At 42.0% G+C, this 14,843-nt stretch overlaps 1 protein-coding gene across 6 annotated transcripts in view; it reads right to left on the bottom strand.

The window, feature by feature from the left end:
* madd (MAP-kinase activating death domain) overlaps positions 1–14,843 on the bottom strand; it is a 178,129-nt gene that overhangs the window by 108,600 nt on the left and 54,686 nt on the right. For all 6 annotated transcript variants that reach the window (XM_069894319.1, XM_069894334.1, XM_069894324.1 and 3 more), the window contains exon 5: positions 12,756–12,887. In XM_069894319.1, coding sequence (XP_069750420.1) covers positions 12,756–12,887 — 132 coding nt within the window. The remainder of the gene's footprint in view (positions 1–12,755; positions 12,888–14,843) is intronic.

Raw genomic sequence — 14,843 nt, 5'->3', positions numbered from 1 at the left:
TTGGAAAAATCAATCCTCATGCCACATTTAGTCTCACATTGACAATGGGTCAGACATTGCTGTATAGGAATGGTGGGGAGTTTTGAAATGATAGGCAACTGAGATTTCTGTCTTAGATCTACAGAGTGTAGATGTTCAGCAAAGTGGTCACCCTATCTGTATTTGGTCTCACTAGCATAGAGGAGGCCACCCAAGTAAACAATAAATCAGGTTGGAAGGTGCATATTAAAGCTCTGCTTCACCTGGAAAGGCTGTTTGTGGCCTTGGATAGAATGGAAGGAGGAGATGTAGGGATATGTTTTGTACCTCCTGTGATTACAGCAAGACTTGCCCAAGCGTATGGAAGGGTTGGTGAGGAGAGAAAAGTGAATGAGGGAATCATGGAGAGACTGGTCCCTGTGAAATTCAGATCAGAGTAGGGTGAGGAAGATGTGGCTGGTGGTGAGATCACATTGAAGATAATTTGTCAGATGCAGAGGCTGCTGGGATGGAAAGCAAGGACCAACCTCTGTCCTTGTTCTGCTTGGGGGAAGATGAGTGAAAGCAGAAATGAGAAAGATAGAGTTGCGGGCAAGGGCTTTGATGACAGTGGGGAGAAGCCATACTTAAAGAAAGAGAACACTGTATTAATGTCCTACAGTGGAACATGAATCTGAAGTGGAACATGCATCTGAAGATAGAGAAATTAGGAGAATGGGACAGAAAGCATCCTTACAAGAAGGATGGAGGAGTCAGTGGGTTTGTTCAATATGTCTGTGGTGCAGAATGGAGAGGTGTCAGAAACAGTCCAGGTAAATTTAACGGCTGGATAGAAGTTGGCAGTGAAGTTAATGGCAATGAGTTTATTATCGTACAACATACACATCTTCTGACATTCTTATTTGTTGCAACTAAACAGGTACTGCAGAAGTTGGCGACCCTGTGATACCTGTTTCAGAGGCCAGCGTCAGAACATCTTTCAGGAGGATGAACCTTCGCAAGGTGTCAGGCCCTGAAGGTGCACCTAGCAGTGAGCTGAAAATCTATGTCAACCAACTAGCCGGAATGTTCACGAACATTTTCAAATCTTATATTTATCGAATTGTACTTGATAGCAATTTTGCACCTTGTTCTGCAGAATACTGCTGCCACTAAACAACAAATGATGTGACACATGGGACAGCACAGTTGACAGAGTGGTTATTGCAATGCTATTACAGCGCCAGTGATCGGGACTGGGGTTCGAATCCGGTGCTGGCTGGAAGGAGTTTATGTTCTCCTTATGTCTGCATGGATTTTCCTCGGGGGGCTTCGATATCTTTCCACCCTTCAAAGCGTACGGGGGGTGTAGGTTAATTGGGTGTAATTGGACAGCATGGGCTTATGGGCTGGAAGGGGCTGTTATCATGTTATTCGTCAACATTTTTAAACCTGATTCTGAAATTATAATAGTACATTACATGAATGAAATTAAAAGAGAAGGCAAATACATAAGATAGATAATATTCACAGTAATCTTCGTGCAAAAAAAGCAACACAATAGTGCAGACAGTCTTTTGTGGTGTCAGATCAGTCCCTGATTTGTGAACCAAAGGAGATTCAAGAGTTTCTGGTGTCTTTAACTGAGATTTCCTTGAGCTCCTTCTCCCAATGTACTGCTTTCACACCAACACAAGAGTGCATTTCTCCCATGTAATAATCATGGGGAAAGACGTGGGCTGGTGCGATGCCCCGAGGATAGGTGTGGTTGAAAGAACAACTCATACACTCCACACTGACACAGTTCAATGTTGACTAACTTCAACAACATACTATTCTGATGACGTTGGTTGGGCGTGATCACAAAGCAAATCTGAAGAATTAAATTTAAAATTTTAAATAAAATTTTAAAATTGCAGCGCAGTTGGCAAAACACCTTTACTTACAGCGCCAGCAATTGGGACTGGACCAGGGTACAAATCCCGCACCGTCTGTAAGGAGTTTGTATGTTTCTCCGTGTCTGTGTGGGTTTTCCCTGGGGCTCTGGTTTCCCCCCCACTGCTCAAAATGTACTGGAGGTGTTGGTCAAGTGGGTGTAAATTGAGCGGCACGGACTCGTGAGCCGAAAAAGCCTGTAACTGTCATGTATGTCTAAATTTAAATATAAAAAATTTAAAGAATGCAGAGGAACAGATGGAACCAAGCTGAGATTCAAGCACTCTGCCCACTCGCTTAATCTAAAAATGTTGCATCACTGTTTGCTTCTTGCAGACATACTAGAGGAGATCCAGCAAGTGGTAACTGGGTTCTTTGTGGCTGGGTGGTGGTGACAAGTAATTGCAGCACATTTCAGAAGACACATTCTCTTCCCACATGTAAAGCAGAGCAAATGAATATTTTGAGTAGTAGAGCCATGCCCATGTCAACCAAATTATCCCACCTACATCAGTCCCACCTTCCTGCATTTTGGCCCATAGCCCTCTAAACCCATCCTTATCCATGCATCTGGTCAAATGTTTTTTAAACATTGCAATAGCACCTTCCTCAACCACCTCCTATGGCAACATTCCATACCCCAACTACTCTAGGTGGACAAAGGTTATCCCACAAATTCCTGTTAACTCTCTCTCCCTTCACCTAAAATGTTTGGTTACTCATTTCCCAAACACTGGGCAAAAGACTCTTTGCTTTCACTCAATCTATTCCTCATTATTTTGTACATCTCTATGAGATCACACCTTGAGCTCCTGTGCTCCAAGGAATACAGCCCCATCCTGCTCAACCTCTGTCGACAGCTCAGGACCTCCCCCCCCCAGAGTCCTGCCAACTTTCTCGTTAATTCTCTCTACACTCTTTCCACTTGACAACATGTTTCCTGCAGCACTGTGACCAAAACTGAACACAGTACCGGCACCCAATCCTTGATCCGGAACCCTTGGGGGACACTGGATTCCAAATTCACATTTCCCCCCCGCCCCCACTCCAGTTGCGCTGCCGTCTCCACCTCCTGCACCCACCCGACTCGCGCTGCCAGTCTCCCACCCCCCCTCTGACTCGTGCTGCCGGTCTCCCTCCCCCCGACTCGCGCTGCTGGTCTCTCGCTTGCCCAACTTGTGCTGCCGGTCTCTCCCCACTTGCCAGCTTTTGAACCTTTCTGGATTTTAGATGTCCAGATAAATGATTGTGTACGTGTATTCCAAATGGGGCCCCACCAATGACTTATATAACTGCACAAGTAGGTGGGGTACCATAAAAGCACACCATTGTGGTTGTGGTGTTGAGCCTCAAGTATTGTTGGAGCTGCACTCAACTACAGTGAAAAGAATTCCATAAAACTGCCCAACTCTTGCAAGATCAGTCATGATCAGTTAGCACGATGCTGTTACTGCACCAGCAATAGGGACCGGAGTTTGAATCCTGTAGTAAGGAGGTTGAAGTTCTGCCCATGTCTGCATGGGTTTTCCCTGGGGCTCCAGTTTCCTCCCACCCTTCAAAACATAGCCAGGGATGATGGTCAATGAGATGTAATCAGGCGGCATGGCCTGTTACTGTGCTGTATGTCTAAAATAAATTAAAAATTAAAGATGGTCGAGTGGCTTAGGGGGGGTCTTCACAAACCATAGAAATCTACAGCACAGAAATCATGCCATTTGGCCCTTCTAGTCTGTGCTGAAACATCATTCCGCTAGTCCCACTGACCTGCACCCATTCAATAACCCTCCAAATTTCTCCCATCACATATATATCCAATTTATTCTTAAAGCCTGAATTGACCACATCTGGTGGTAGCTCATTCCACACTCCCACCACTCTCTGAGTGACGAAGTTCCCCCAAATTTTTCCCCTAAACCTTTCCCCTTTCACCCTAAAGCCATGTCCTCTCGCATTTATCTCTCCTAATCTAAGTGGAAAGAGCCTACTTGCATTTACTCTGCTTATACCTCTCACAAATTTGTAAACCTCAATCAAATTTCCCCTCATTCACCTATGCTCCAAGGGATAAAGTTCCAACCTGTTTAATCTTTCCCTGTTACTCAACTCCTGAAGACCCAGCAACATCCTAGTAAATCTTCTCTGCACTCTTTCAATCTTACTGAAACCTTCCTATAGTTTGGCGACCATAACTGCACACAATACTCCAAATTTGGCCTCACCTGTGTCTTGTACAACATTACCATAATATCCCAACTCCCATACTCAATACTTTGATTTATGAAGGCCAAGATGCCAAAAGATTTCTTTACAATCCTGTCTTCCTGTGACACTACTTTCAGGGAATTATGTATCTGTATTCCCAGATCTCTTTGTTCCTCCAAACTTCTCAGTGCCAAACCACTTACTGTGCATGTCCTACCTTGGTTGGCCCTTCCAAAATGCAACACCTCACATTCATCTGCATTCAATTCCATCTGCCATTTTCTGTCCCATTTTTTTCAATTGGTCCAGATTCCTCAGCAAGCTTAGAAACCCTTCCTCACTGTCCACAATGTCTCCAATCTTAGTGTCATCAGCAGACTTGATGATCCAATTTATCATCCAGATTATTGATAAAGACAACAAACAACAATGATCCCAGCACTGATCCCTGATGAACACCACTAACCATAGGCCTCCAGTCTGAGAATTAAACATCCACTACCATTCTCTGTCTTCTCCCATTCAGCCAATATTGAATTCAGTGTCTGAATATAGTATCCGAACCTTCAGAACTAACCTCCCATGTGGGACCTCGTGAAAGGTCTTACTAAAGTCCACAGCCTTTCCTTAATTTACTTTCTTGGTAGCCTCTTCGAAAAACTCTATAAGATTTGTTAAACATGACCTATCTCGCACAAAGCCATGCTGACTATTTTTAATCACCCCTTGGCTGTTCAAATACTTGATAACAAAATCTGAGAACACCTTCCAATAATTTCCCTACTATTAATGACAGCCTCACCAGTCTGTAATTTCCTGGTTCACTCTTGGAGCCTTTTTTTAAACAACGGAACAACACGAGTTACCCCCCAATTCTCTGGCACCTATGGCTAAGAACATGTTAAATATTTCTGCCAGGGGCCCTGCAATTTGTACACTAGTCTCCCTTAAGGCCCGAGGGAATATCATGTCAGGCCGGGCAGGGGCTTTATCTACCTTTATTTGCTGTAAGGCAGTAAGAACCTCCTCCTCCTTAATCTCTATATGTTCCACGCTACTCCTGCTTGTTTCCCTTCCTTCCTTATCCACTCTGCCAGTTTCCTGAGTAAATAATGATGCAAAAAAAAAATATTTAAGACCTCCCCATTTCCCGAGGCTCCACACATAGATGACCACTTTGATCTTCAAGGGGACCAATTTTTTACTCAACATATTTGTAGAAACCCTTTGGGTTTACCTTCACATTATCTGCCAGAGCAACCTCAAGATTTCTTTTTGCCTACCTGATTTCCTTCCAAAGTATTTTCTTACATTTTTTATACTCTTATAGTACTTCATTTGTTCCTGGTTGCCTATGCACTACTCTCTTCTTCTTAACCAGATCACCAATATTCCTTGAAAACCAATGTTCCCTCTGCCTGGTAACTTTGCCTTTTATCCTGACAGGAACATGGAAACTCTGTACTCTTAAAATTTCGCCTTTGAAGGTCTTCAATGTACCTCGCACATCCTTACCAGAAAACAACCTATCCCAATTCATGCATTCTAAATACTTTCTCATTTCTTCAAAATTGACCTTTCTCCAATTTAGATTCTCAACCCGAGACCCAGACCAATCCTTCTCCTTAATTAACTTGAAACTTAATGGCATTATGATCACTGAATCCAACATGTTCCCTTACACATACTTCTGTCACCTGTCCTGTCTCATTCCCTAATAGGAGATCCAGTATTGCACTCTCTCTAGTTGGTATCTCTATATATTGATTTAGAAAACTTTCCTGAACACATTGGACAAACTCCAAGCCAATCAGCCTTTTTACAGTATGGGAGCCCCAGTCAATATGTGGAAAGTTAAAATCTCCTACTATCACCTTTCTGTTTCTTACATCAGTCTGCTATCTCTCTATGGATTTGCTCCTCCAATTCTCTCAGACTATTGGGTGGTCTATAATGCAACTTTATCAAGAGTGGTCACACCTTTCCCATTCCTCAGCTCCACCCATATGGCCTCTGTAGATGAGCCCTCTTGATGATCTGTCTAAAACCAGCTGTGATATTTTCATTGACTGGCCATGCCACTCCTCCCCCTTTCATCCCTTCCCCTTTATCACATCTGAAACAATGGAACCCCAGAACATTAAGCTGCCAGACCTGCCCCTCCTGCAACCAAGTCTCATGTGCCAATCCATGCCCTACGATCGAATGCCTTTCCGACAATATTCCTTGCACTTGAATAAATACACTTGAGAACATTTCTATCACATACAAACAAGTCACTCGCTATGTGAGGGCCAGTTTCTGACCTACAACTACAACCACATACAAGGTTCTGGCCAGTGGTGACTCTTGCTATGGGGATGACAACAGCAATACTACTGTCCGAGTAGGGGATTGAACTCCATCAACCATCACCATCTTCATTAGAGGTATAACCCCAGCAGTCAAGCACTTACTCTCCAATACTTCAGCATCTTGACACAAAACTCAGTCAACATCAAATATAAAGCTCTGTGCTCAACCATCACCTCTGGACTTTGACTTGTCACTTCTGGAACACTGGGAGCTGCTGCTAAAGTGGACCTCATGTGGCTGGGGTGTGGGAATCTGAGCAGCAGGGAGGTGAGGGGATGGCAGATGCTGGTGCAAGTAAAGCCTGAGAGGAAGGAAAAGAAGAGGTGGATGAATGGTTACGGGTAGGCTGAGGGGGTGAACCGTTTAGTTTAATGCAAGTTGTATTGTGGGTGAGGCACATCAACTTAGAGTTTGCGTCGGCACTTGGAACTATAATGCAGTGGTCGTTACGGAGACATGACCGCAAGAGGGACCACATTGGCAGCTCAATGTCCCTGGGTTTCATTGCTTTAAGTGGGTTGTTTTATTCTAGGCAAAGAAAAATGCGGGGGGGGGGGGGGGGCGGCAATGCTGAACATGGAGGGTGCTCTGTGACTGCAGAGGCTGCGCAAACACTAGAGGCAAATTCAGGGACACTCTGTGTCTCTGAAGTGACTCGCGCTTTTCTTTCTAATAATGGAAGGAGAGCTGACCAATAATAAAAGTGATTATAAGGGTTAAAATTACTTCCAGACATATTTTTGCCCGTTTCTAGCAGCTAGAGGTTTCTAACAGTCTGCAGAAGATTTCTGACATTCTTTTGAGTGCCTCTATAGTTACAGCCTTCCATTCAATGTTAAAAGCTAGAGAAACAATTTTAGTTTTGAATTTGCTTTTGTGCTGTTAGAATCAAGATCATAGAGCTCATTCAGTTAATTTTTTTGACCGTTTACTTTTGAATGTATTAATATCTTACTGTCTGTTTATTAATTGGGGTAAGTATAGTTTACTGTTCATTTGGAGATGGCAGCATCCAAGAGAAAGAGATTACTCTTTTTATTCTAAACAATACGATTCCTACTCAAGGATTGATTTGTTCTTATTATCAGCTAAACTGGAAAGTAGGATCATCTAAACAGAATATGCTGCTAGACTGTTTTCTGATCACTCACCTTTAATTCTTTTAATTGAAATGCCTGATAAGCAAAAAAATTATATGATGGCATTTCAATCCAATGCTGTTGAAAAGACCAGAGTTCTGTATTTTTGTTGGAGCTTAGATTGGTTTGTTCTGTGAGAAAAACTCCCCCTCTACTGACATTAGCTTTCTACTCTGGGATACATTAAAAGCATATTTGAGAGGTCAAATAATTATGTTAAAATATAATAACACAAGACAAACATACAAAATTGAAAAAAAAATGATATTATGAACTAAAAAACAATATTATCAATTAGGAGAGAAATCTCAAAATATCTTGGCAACTGAGAGCAGAGGAAACTTCCAAATCTATAAATGCAATTCAAACAAGGGAAGGCAAGATTTCATATAAACCAAATGAAATCATGATATTTTTAAACAATTTTATTCTGAATTTTAGTCAGAATCATTGGGTGATCTACTCAAAACACATGATTTCTTGTCTAATTTATGGCTTCCGAAGTTGAATCATCAAGATCAAGTAAAATGGAATGCCCCTTTCTCTAGGGATGAAATTGAGAAAGTTCTCTACAGGCTAATAAATCATTGGGAGATGATGGATTTTCCCCTGAAGGTAATTCTTCATAAAGAATTTTTCTTTTTCTTTGGCTTGGCTTCGCGGACGAAGATTTATGGAGGGGGTAAATGTCCACGTCAGCTGCAGGCTCGTTTGTGGCTGACCAGTCCGATGCGGGACAGGCAGACACGGTTGCAGCAGTTGCAGGGGAAAATTGGTTGGTTGGGGTTGGGTGTTGGGTTTTTCGTCCTTTGCCTTTTGTCAGTGAGGTGGGCTCTGTGGTCTTCTTCAAAGGAGGTTGCTGCCCCCCAAACTGTGAGGCGCCAAGATGCACGGTTTGAGGCGATATCAGCCCACTGGCGGTGGTCAATGTGGCAGGCACCAAGAGATTTCTTTAGGCAGTCCTTGTACCTTTTCTTTGGTGCACCTCTGTCACGGTGGCCAGTGGAGAGCTCGCCATATAACACGATCTTGGGAAGGCGATGGTCCTCCATTCTGGAGACGTGACCCACCCAATACCCCTTTTTATTGGAGGACTGACTCAGGCTGAGGAGATCCATACTTTTTCAACACATTAATTTTGAAAAATGATAAAAAGCTGTTAAAACCAGCATCCTATAGGTCGATATCACTTTTAAATGCTGACTATAATAGAGAAAGCATTAGCTCACAGATTGGCTCAATATTGGTCAAAATTGGTTAAATGTGATAATGCTAGGGCACAGATTGCCAGAGAGATTGGTCCTGGAATCTTAACTTTTATAAATAGACAATCATCAGATAATATTTGCAGATTATTTACTGTATTACATTTAGCCAAGACAAAGGTTGTCCCTAGCAGAGCAGTGGCTTTGTATGCTGAAAAGGCTTTTGATAGGATTGAATCAGATTTTTTTTATTTAAAACAATGGAGAAATTCAGTTTAGGCCAAATATTTATTAATTGGGTAAGAGCACCCATCAGTCAAAAGCTAAAATAATTACTAATGGACAGATTTCATTAGTCATTTCATTGCATAGATCGAGTAGACAAGGATGTCCACTATCGCCATCTCTATTTGTTATGCTGAAGCTATCAGACAGGATTAGATCCAGCTGGCTGTCTGGTTAACCTTAAGACCACACTGGATAACTATGCGAAAGTCTCTGGATATAAAATAAACTGGGACAAGAGGGAGATTTTACCTTTAGGTAAAGGAAACTATACCCAATATCAATATGGAAGTCAGTTTAATTGGACCAAATCTGATATGAAGTATTTGGGGATTAAATTTAATAGTAATTTGAATGATCTATATCAGCTTACCTATCTCCCCTTGCTGCGGAAACTTGAGGAGGCCCTATATAGGTGGGAAAACCTGCCCATCACATTATTTGGGCTGAGTTAATTTTGCAAAAATTATGCCAAGACTTCAATACTTTTTTTCAATCCTTACCTATCCCACGACCAAATACATTTTTAAAAAATTCTTAATGGACATACTCGTTCATTCCTTTGGTCAGGAAAAGTTTCTCGAATTTCAATGGATAAATTGACATGGGATTATAAATTGGGAGGGTTAACATTGCCGGATTTTAAAAAATATATTATTTAGCTGCACAAATTTGTTGCTTCTTTTTTTAATGAGATGATTCCTTCCTTTTCTTTCGAATCTGGGGAGGGGGCATTAGTTTTGAATATCTGTTTGTGCTGTTAGAATCAAGATCATAGAGCTTGTACAGATAATTTATTTGACTGTTTATTTTTAAATATATTAATATTTTATTGACTGTTTATTAATTGGTTTAAGTATAACTTACTGTTTTCAAAGTTCAAATAGTGAAAAACTCTATGTTATTTTGGAACAGACTTTTCATTGTTTAACAAGTCAAAAATGACAATGCCTCCATCCTCTGCAAGCGATTTTAAAGGGAAATGGTCGCAATGGTGACTCTTTATCTGTCTTATGTCAGGCAAAAGTTAAAGTATATCATGTATGTCACATGTTTACATGTAAAAAGGAACCTTGAATATCACAGCTGTACTCAGAGAGGACCTATTGGTGGGATCAATACTGAGGCAGTGTGAAAAAAGATGAGAAATAAGACAGAGGTAATCACTCTGACAGGGCCACACTGTGTGCCTTCCAATAGTCAGAGAGGTGGAAGAACAGATATGTAGATAGATTATGGAAAGGTGCAAAAGAAACAGGGTTGTTGTAGTCATATTTTAAATTTTCCCATTGTTGACTGGGACATCCTTGGTGTCCGAGGTTTAGGTGGGGAAAAATTTGTTAAGTGTGTCCAGGAGTTTATTGATGCAGTGTGCAGATAGTCTAATTAGGAAGACCCTTATTAAATGTTTTTTTAGACAAACAGCATGGTAACAGGCCCTTCTGGTCCACTAGACTAAATACCCCAATTAACTTACAAACCCTGTATGTTTTTGAAGGGTGGGAGGAAACCGAAGCACCCAGGGAAATCCCATGAAGACATGGGGAGATGCCCAAACTCATTGCAGACTGTGCCAGATTTGAACCCATATCATTAGTGCTGTAATAGCATTGGGATAACTGCAATGCTGACTGTACCAACCTTGTATTGACAAGGGAGCCCTACCAGTGGGAGAGTATTCTGGGAATAGTGATCACTCTCCTTTAATTAACAAGATAGTTATGGACAAGTAGACGCTTGGGCCTTGCAGAAATATACAAAATTAGGGAAAGGCAAATTATGACATGATTAGACAGGAGATGGGAGCAGCTGTCAGTTATGGGCTTTCCCGATAATATAGCAATTGTTAAAGGACCAATTTGTTGGGCCATAGAAGACCATGTGGGCAGTGGTGGGAGGCTGTTATTTGGGCTGGAAGCCCGTAACCAGTTATATTCTCCAGGGATCAGTGTTGGGACTCCTGCTGTTTGTGACATATGTAACATATGTTACTTGGATGAAAATGTAGGTGAACGGATTAGTGGTGGGTGTCTCGAACTAGCTCCCAGGAGTAATGATGGAAGGAGATGCAATAGTGGTGTTTAAGAATGAATATGAAGAAGATGGAGGGATATCAGCAGAGGTATACTTTGATTTGGCCATCAAGTTCAACACAGACATATGGGCCAAAGAACCTGTTCCTGTGCTGTACTGCTCTAAGATCTATGAAACCCACACCAAGAAGATTATTAGTAAGTGGGAAATACTCCACATAGTTAGGGCAAAGGGAGAATAGGAATTGTACTGGGATTGCTTGGCTTGCATCTTTGGTCTCACTGAAGATAATATGGATCAACTGCATGGACTCCAATGCAGGAACAGTTACAACCAATTCAGCTGGTTTGCGAAGCTGTGGGGGAAGTCCTGTTGGAGTTCTGCAGTCCACGTCACTGACTGTGGCACTGATCCTGCAGGGGATAAATGTTTAAGATGGTGGATGACCAAATGTCCTTGAGGTTGCTGAAGCTCCATTCACTTCGACAGCAAGGCAACATTTTACAGGAGCACAAAATGAGAGTATCCTGCTTGGCTGAATCTTTGTTTGGCACATCAGTTGCAAACCATCAGATTGGAAGTCAATACAGAGAATCATCAAAATAGCTGAGAATATCTCTCAAATAGGGCTCAAAGAATTATTGAGGATCCTTTCCATCCAGCACACAGCATCTTTGGCTCACTACCATTAAGGAGGTGGTAATCAGGACTGCCAGGCTGGAAAATAGCTTTTCCCACAGGCTGTGAGATTATGACCATATCTCGTAACGGAGTAAATCATCCCAAAACATTTATAATTATATCTTTATGTATGTATGTTATTACTATGTGTTGTGTGTGCACATGCATGCGTTATGATCTGGAGAAATGCTGTTCATCCAGATGTACACGTACAGCCCACCTCACTGACAAAAGGCAAAGGAGGAAAAACCCAACACCCAACCCCAACCAACCAATTTTCCCCTGCAGCCGCTGCAACCGTGTCTGTATGTCCCGCATCGGACTTGTCAGCCACAAACGAGCCTGCAGCTGACGTGGACATTTACCCCCTCCATAAATCTTCGTCCGCGAAGCCAAGCCAAAGAAAAGAAGACATGTACAGACAGATGATAATAAATTTGAATTTTCTTGCAGCAGAATAAATTAGAAACCGTCAATGGATGAATATCAAGACAAACTGAGTGGATTGGCATTGAATCCATGAGTCAAAGACAACACTTTTAAAGTCACATATATGCCAAGTTGTTTAAAATCCCAGGATTCCTCCTATTAAGTACAGTGATGTTAGATTTATAAAGCAATCATGGTTGGTTTCATGGTAACTGCCAGAATCGTTGGCTTCCCTTTACTTCCCACGAAAGCAGTGTAAACTGCTGAGTTTTTCCAGCACGTTTGTGTATTACAACCACCACTAACATGAGGTTCCCATTTCACATTTTTCTCCAATCAAATTCAGACTCTTCAATGACTGCAATGGGTTTGCTCACCTCCAGTACATCGGACCTCTGGATCATAATTCAGGATATGTAACTATCATGTGGCCCTGCCCAATGCATTCCCTTCCACATCCCATGGAGGCTCAACCCAGAACTGGGGGTCCTTTAGGGCCCAGTTACTCGAGCTTCCACATTTCACTCCATACCTGTTCTGCTGAAGCCATGCAAGTTGGGAGTAAGGGAATAACTGGGAACATGTACTCCAATGGATAAATCATGGCAACAAAAGCCATAACACTCATGGAGAGTGCATTGTAGTCACGGGACTGCAACACCACCTGTGAACCAAACAAAAGGGTGGTCATCAAACAAGAATGCCAGCACATTGATCAACTTCTATGGGTAACAGTGCTATTAGAGAGCAGTCTGATTCAACAAAGGTTCTTGGAAAATAATACCATCATTATGAACAAAATTGCATAATTAGGATCATAGCCCCCATCTCCCCCCTCCCCCCATCAAGATAAATATTTTTAGACCCTCCACTCCCTTCCAGTAATGGGCCAATTAAAATTGCACGCAGTATTACAAGTGCGGCCTAATTTGTAACGTAACCTCCTTACTTTTATACTCAATGTCCGACCCAATGCACACCATTCTTTATCATGTCCTCTTTTTCAATGCCCATCCTACTTGTGTGGCCACTTTCAAGTGCTTATGATTCTGCACCCCTGGATCCCACTTCACTTCAGTGATTTTAAGATTTCTTCCGCTAATTGTATATTTCCCTCTTCCATTCAATCTCCCAAAAGGCAACATATCAGATATGGCCAGAATAAACTCCATCTGCCATTTCTTTGTCCATATCTGTAACTGATGTGGGAGATTTGATCAAGGTTTACAAGATGATGAGGTATAGGCAGGGTGGATGCGAATAGGCTTTTTCCACTTAAATTGGGGGAAATAAATACAAGAAGTCATAGTTTTAAGGTGAAAGGTTTAGGGGGAACATTAAGGGAAAGTTCTTCACTCAGAGGTGGTGGGAGTGTGGAATGAGCCGCCATCTGATGTGGTGGATGCGGCCTCGATCGTGTGTTTTAAGAATAAATTGGATAGATCTTTGGATGGAAGAGGACTGAAAGGTCAGTGGGACTAGGCAGATGTTGGTTGGCACAGACTAGAGGGGCCAAACAGCCTGTTTTCTGTGCTGTAACGTTCTACGGTTCTATGATCCATATCCGGTTGTAGTCTATGATAACCCTTGATATTGACCACAATCTTGCTAACCCACTCCCAACACTGACCCCTGTGCAACACCATTGGTCACGGACAACCAGCAAGAATAGCACCCTTCCTCTCCTACCCTGTTTTCTATAGGCAAACCAATTCCGATTCCAAACTATCAACTCACCACGGATCCCATGTATCTTTACATCCTGAACCAGCCTACCATGAAGGACGTGTTCGAATCTTTTACTAAAGTTCATGAAGGGAACATCCACTGCCTCATCAACCGCCTTTGTAAATTCCTATAAACATCCAAAATTTGTGAGGCATAGCGTGCTGGACTGATACCCAGGATCCAGCATTGGTTCAAAGGAATCAATGGCTTCATGTTGAAAGAATAATGTTCTTTTAGCTTGTCAAATACTTCCATTTCTCTCTGCATTCACATCCCTCTCTTACCGCCCAGCCTTGAATCATTGACAATTATCTATGTACATTAGTTCTGTGGATAATGTTACCCTGGCTCCACATCCTAATCATTAGGTTGCATTGTGATCAGTTCAGTGTCCCATTTGTCACAACCACCCAACCAGAAAATGACTTTAGAGCATAGAATACTCAAGCACAGTAGAGTCTTCCACCCACTATGTTCCTCATCAGGAAGCACAGTCAGTGCAACACCCTTCCAGCGCCAGCAACCAGGTTTTGAATCCAGTGCTGTATCTAAGGAGTTTGTAGGTTCTCCCCACGCCTGGGTGGGTTTCCTCCAGTGGTCTGGTTTCCTCCCACCCTTCAAAATGTACCAGGATTGTAGGTCAATTGGGTGGCACGAACTTAAGGGTCAAAAGTGCCGTGTGTACTTTTGCTATTGCTGTATGCCGAAATTTAAAAGAAACAAAACAATCTAACCCTTCCCTCCTTCACCCCCATAGTCCTCTATTTTTCTTACATCCTATATATGTCTTATTTAAGGACATACTTTTGCACTTTATTGTTTTTTCCTTTCTGTATTAGTTTGTTTACATTTATTTGTTTACATGTGTACATTATGTACAGTTTTTTTTTTG

Source organism: Narcine bancroftii, chromosome 1 (genome assembly GCF_036971445.1).
Source record: "Narcine bancroftii isolate sNarBan1 chromosome 1, sNarBan1.hap1, whole genome shotgun sequence".
In the NCBI taxonomy this organism is placed as follows: domain Eukaryota; kingdom Metazoa; phylum Chordata; class Chondrichthyes; order Torpediniformes; family Narcinidae; genus Narcine; species Narcine bancroftii.
This window is presented reverse-complemented; position numbering and strand designations above follow the sequence as displayed.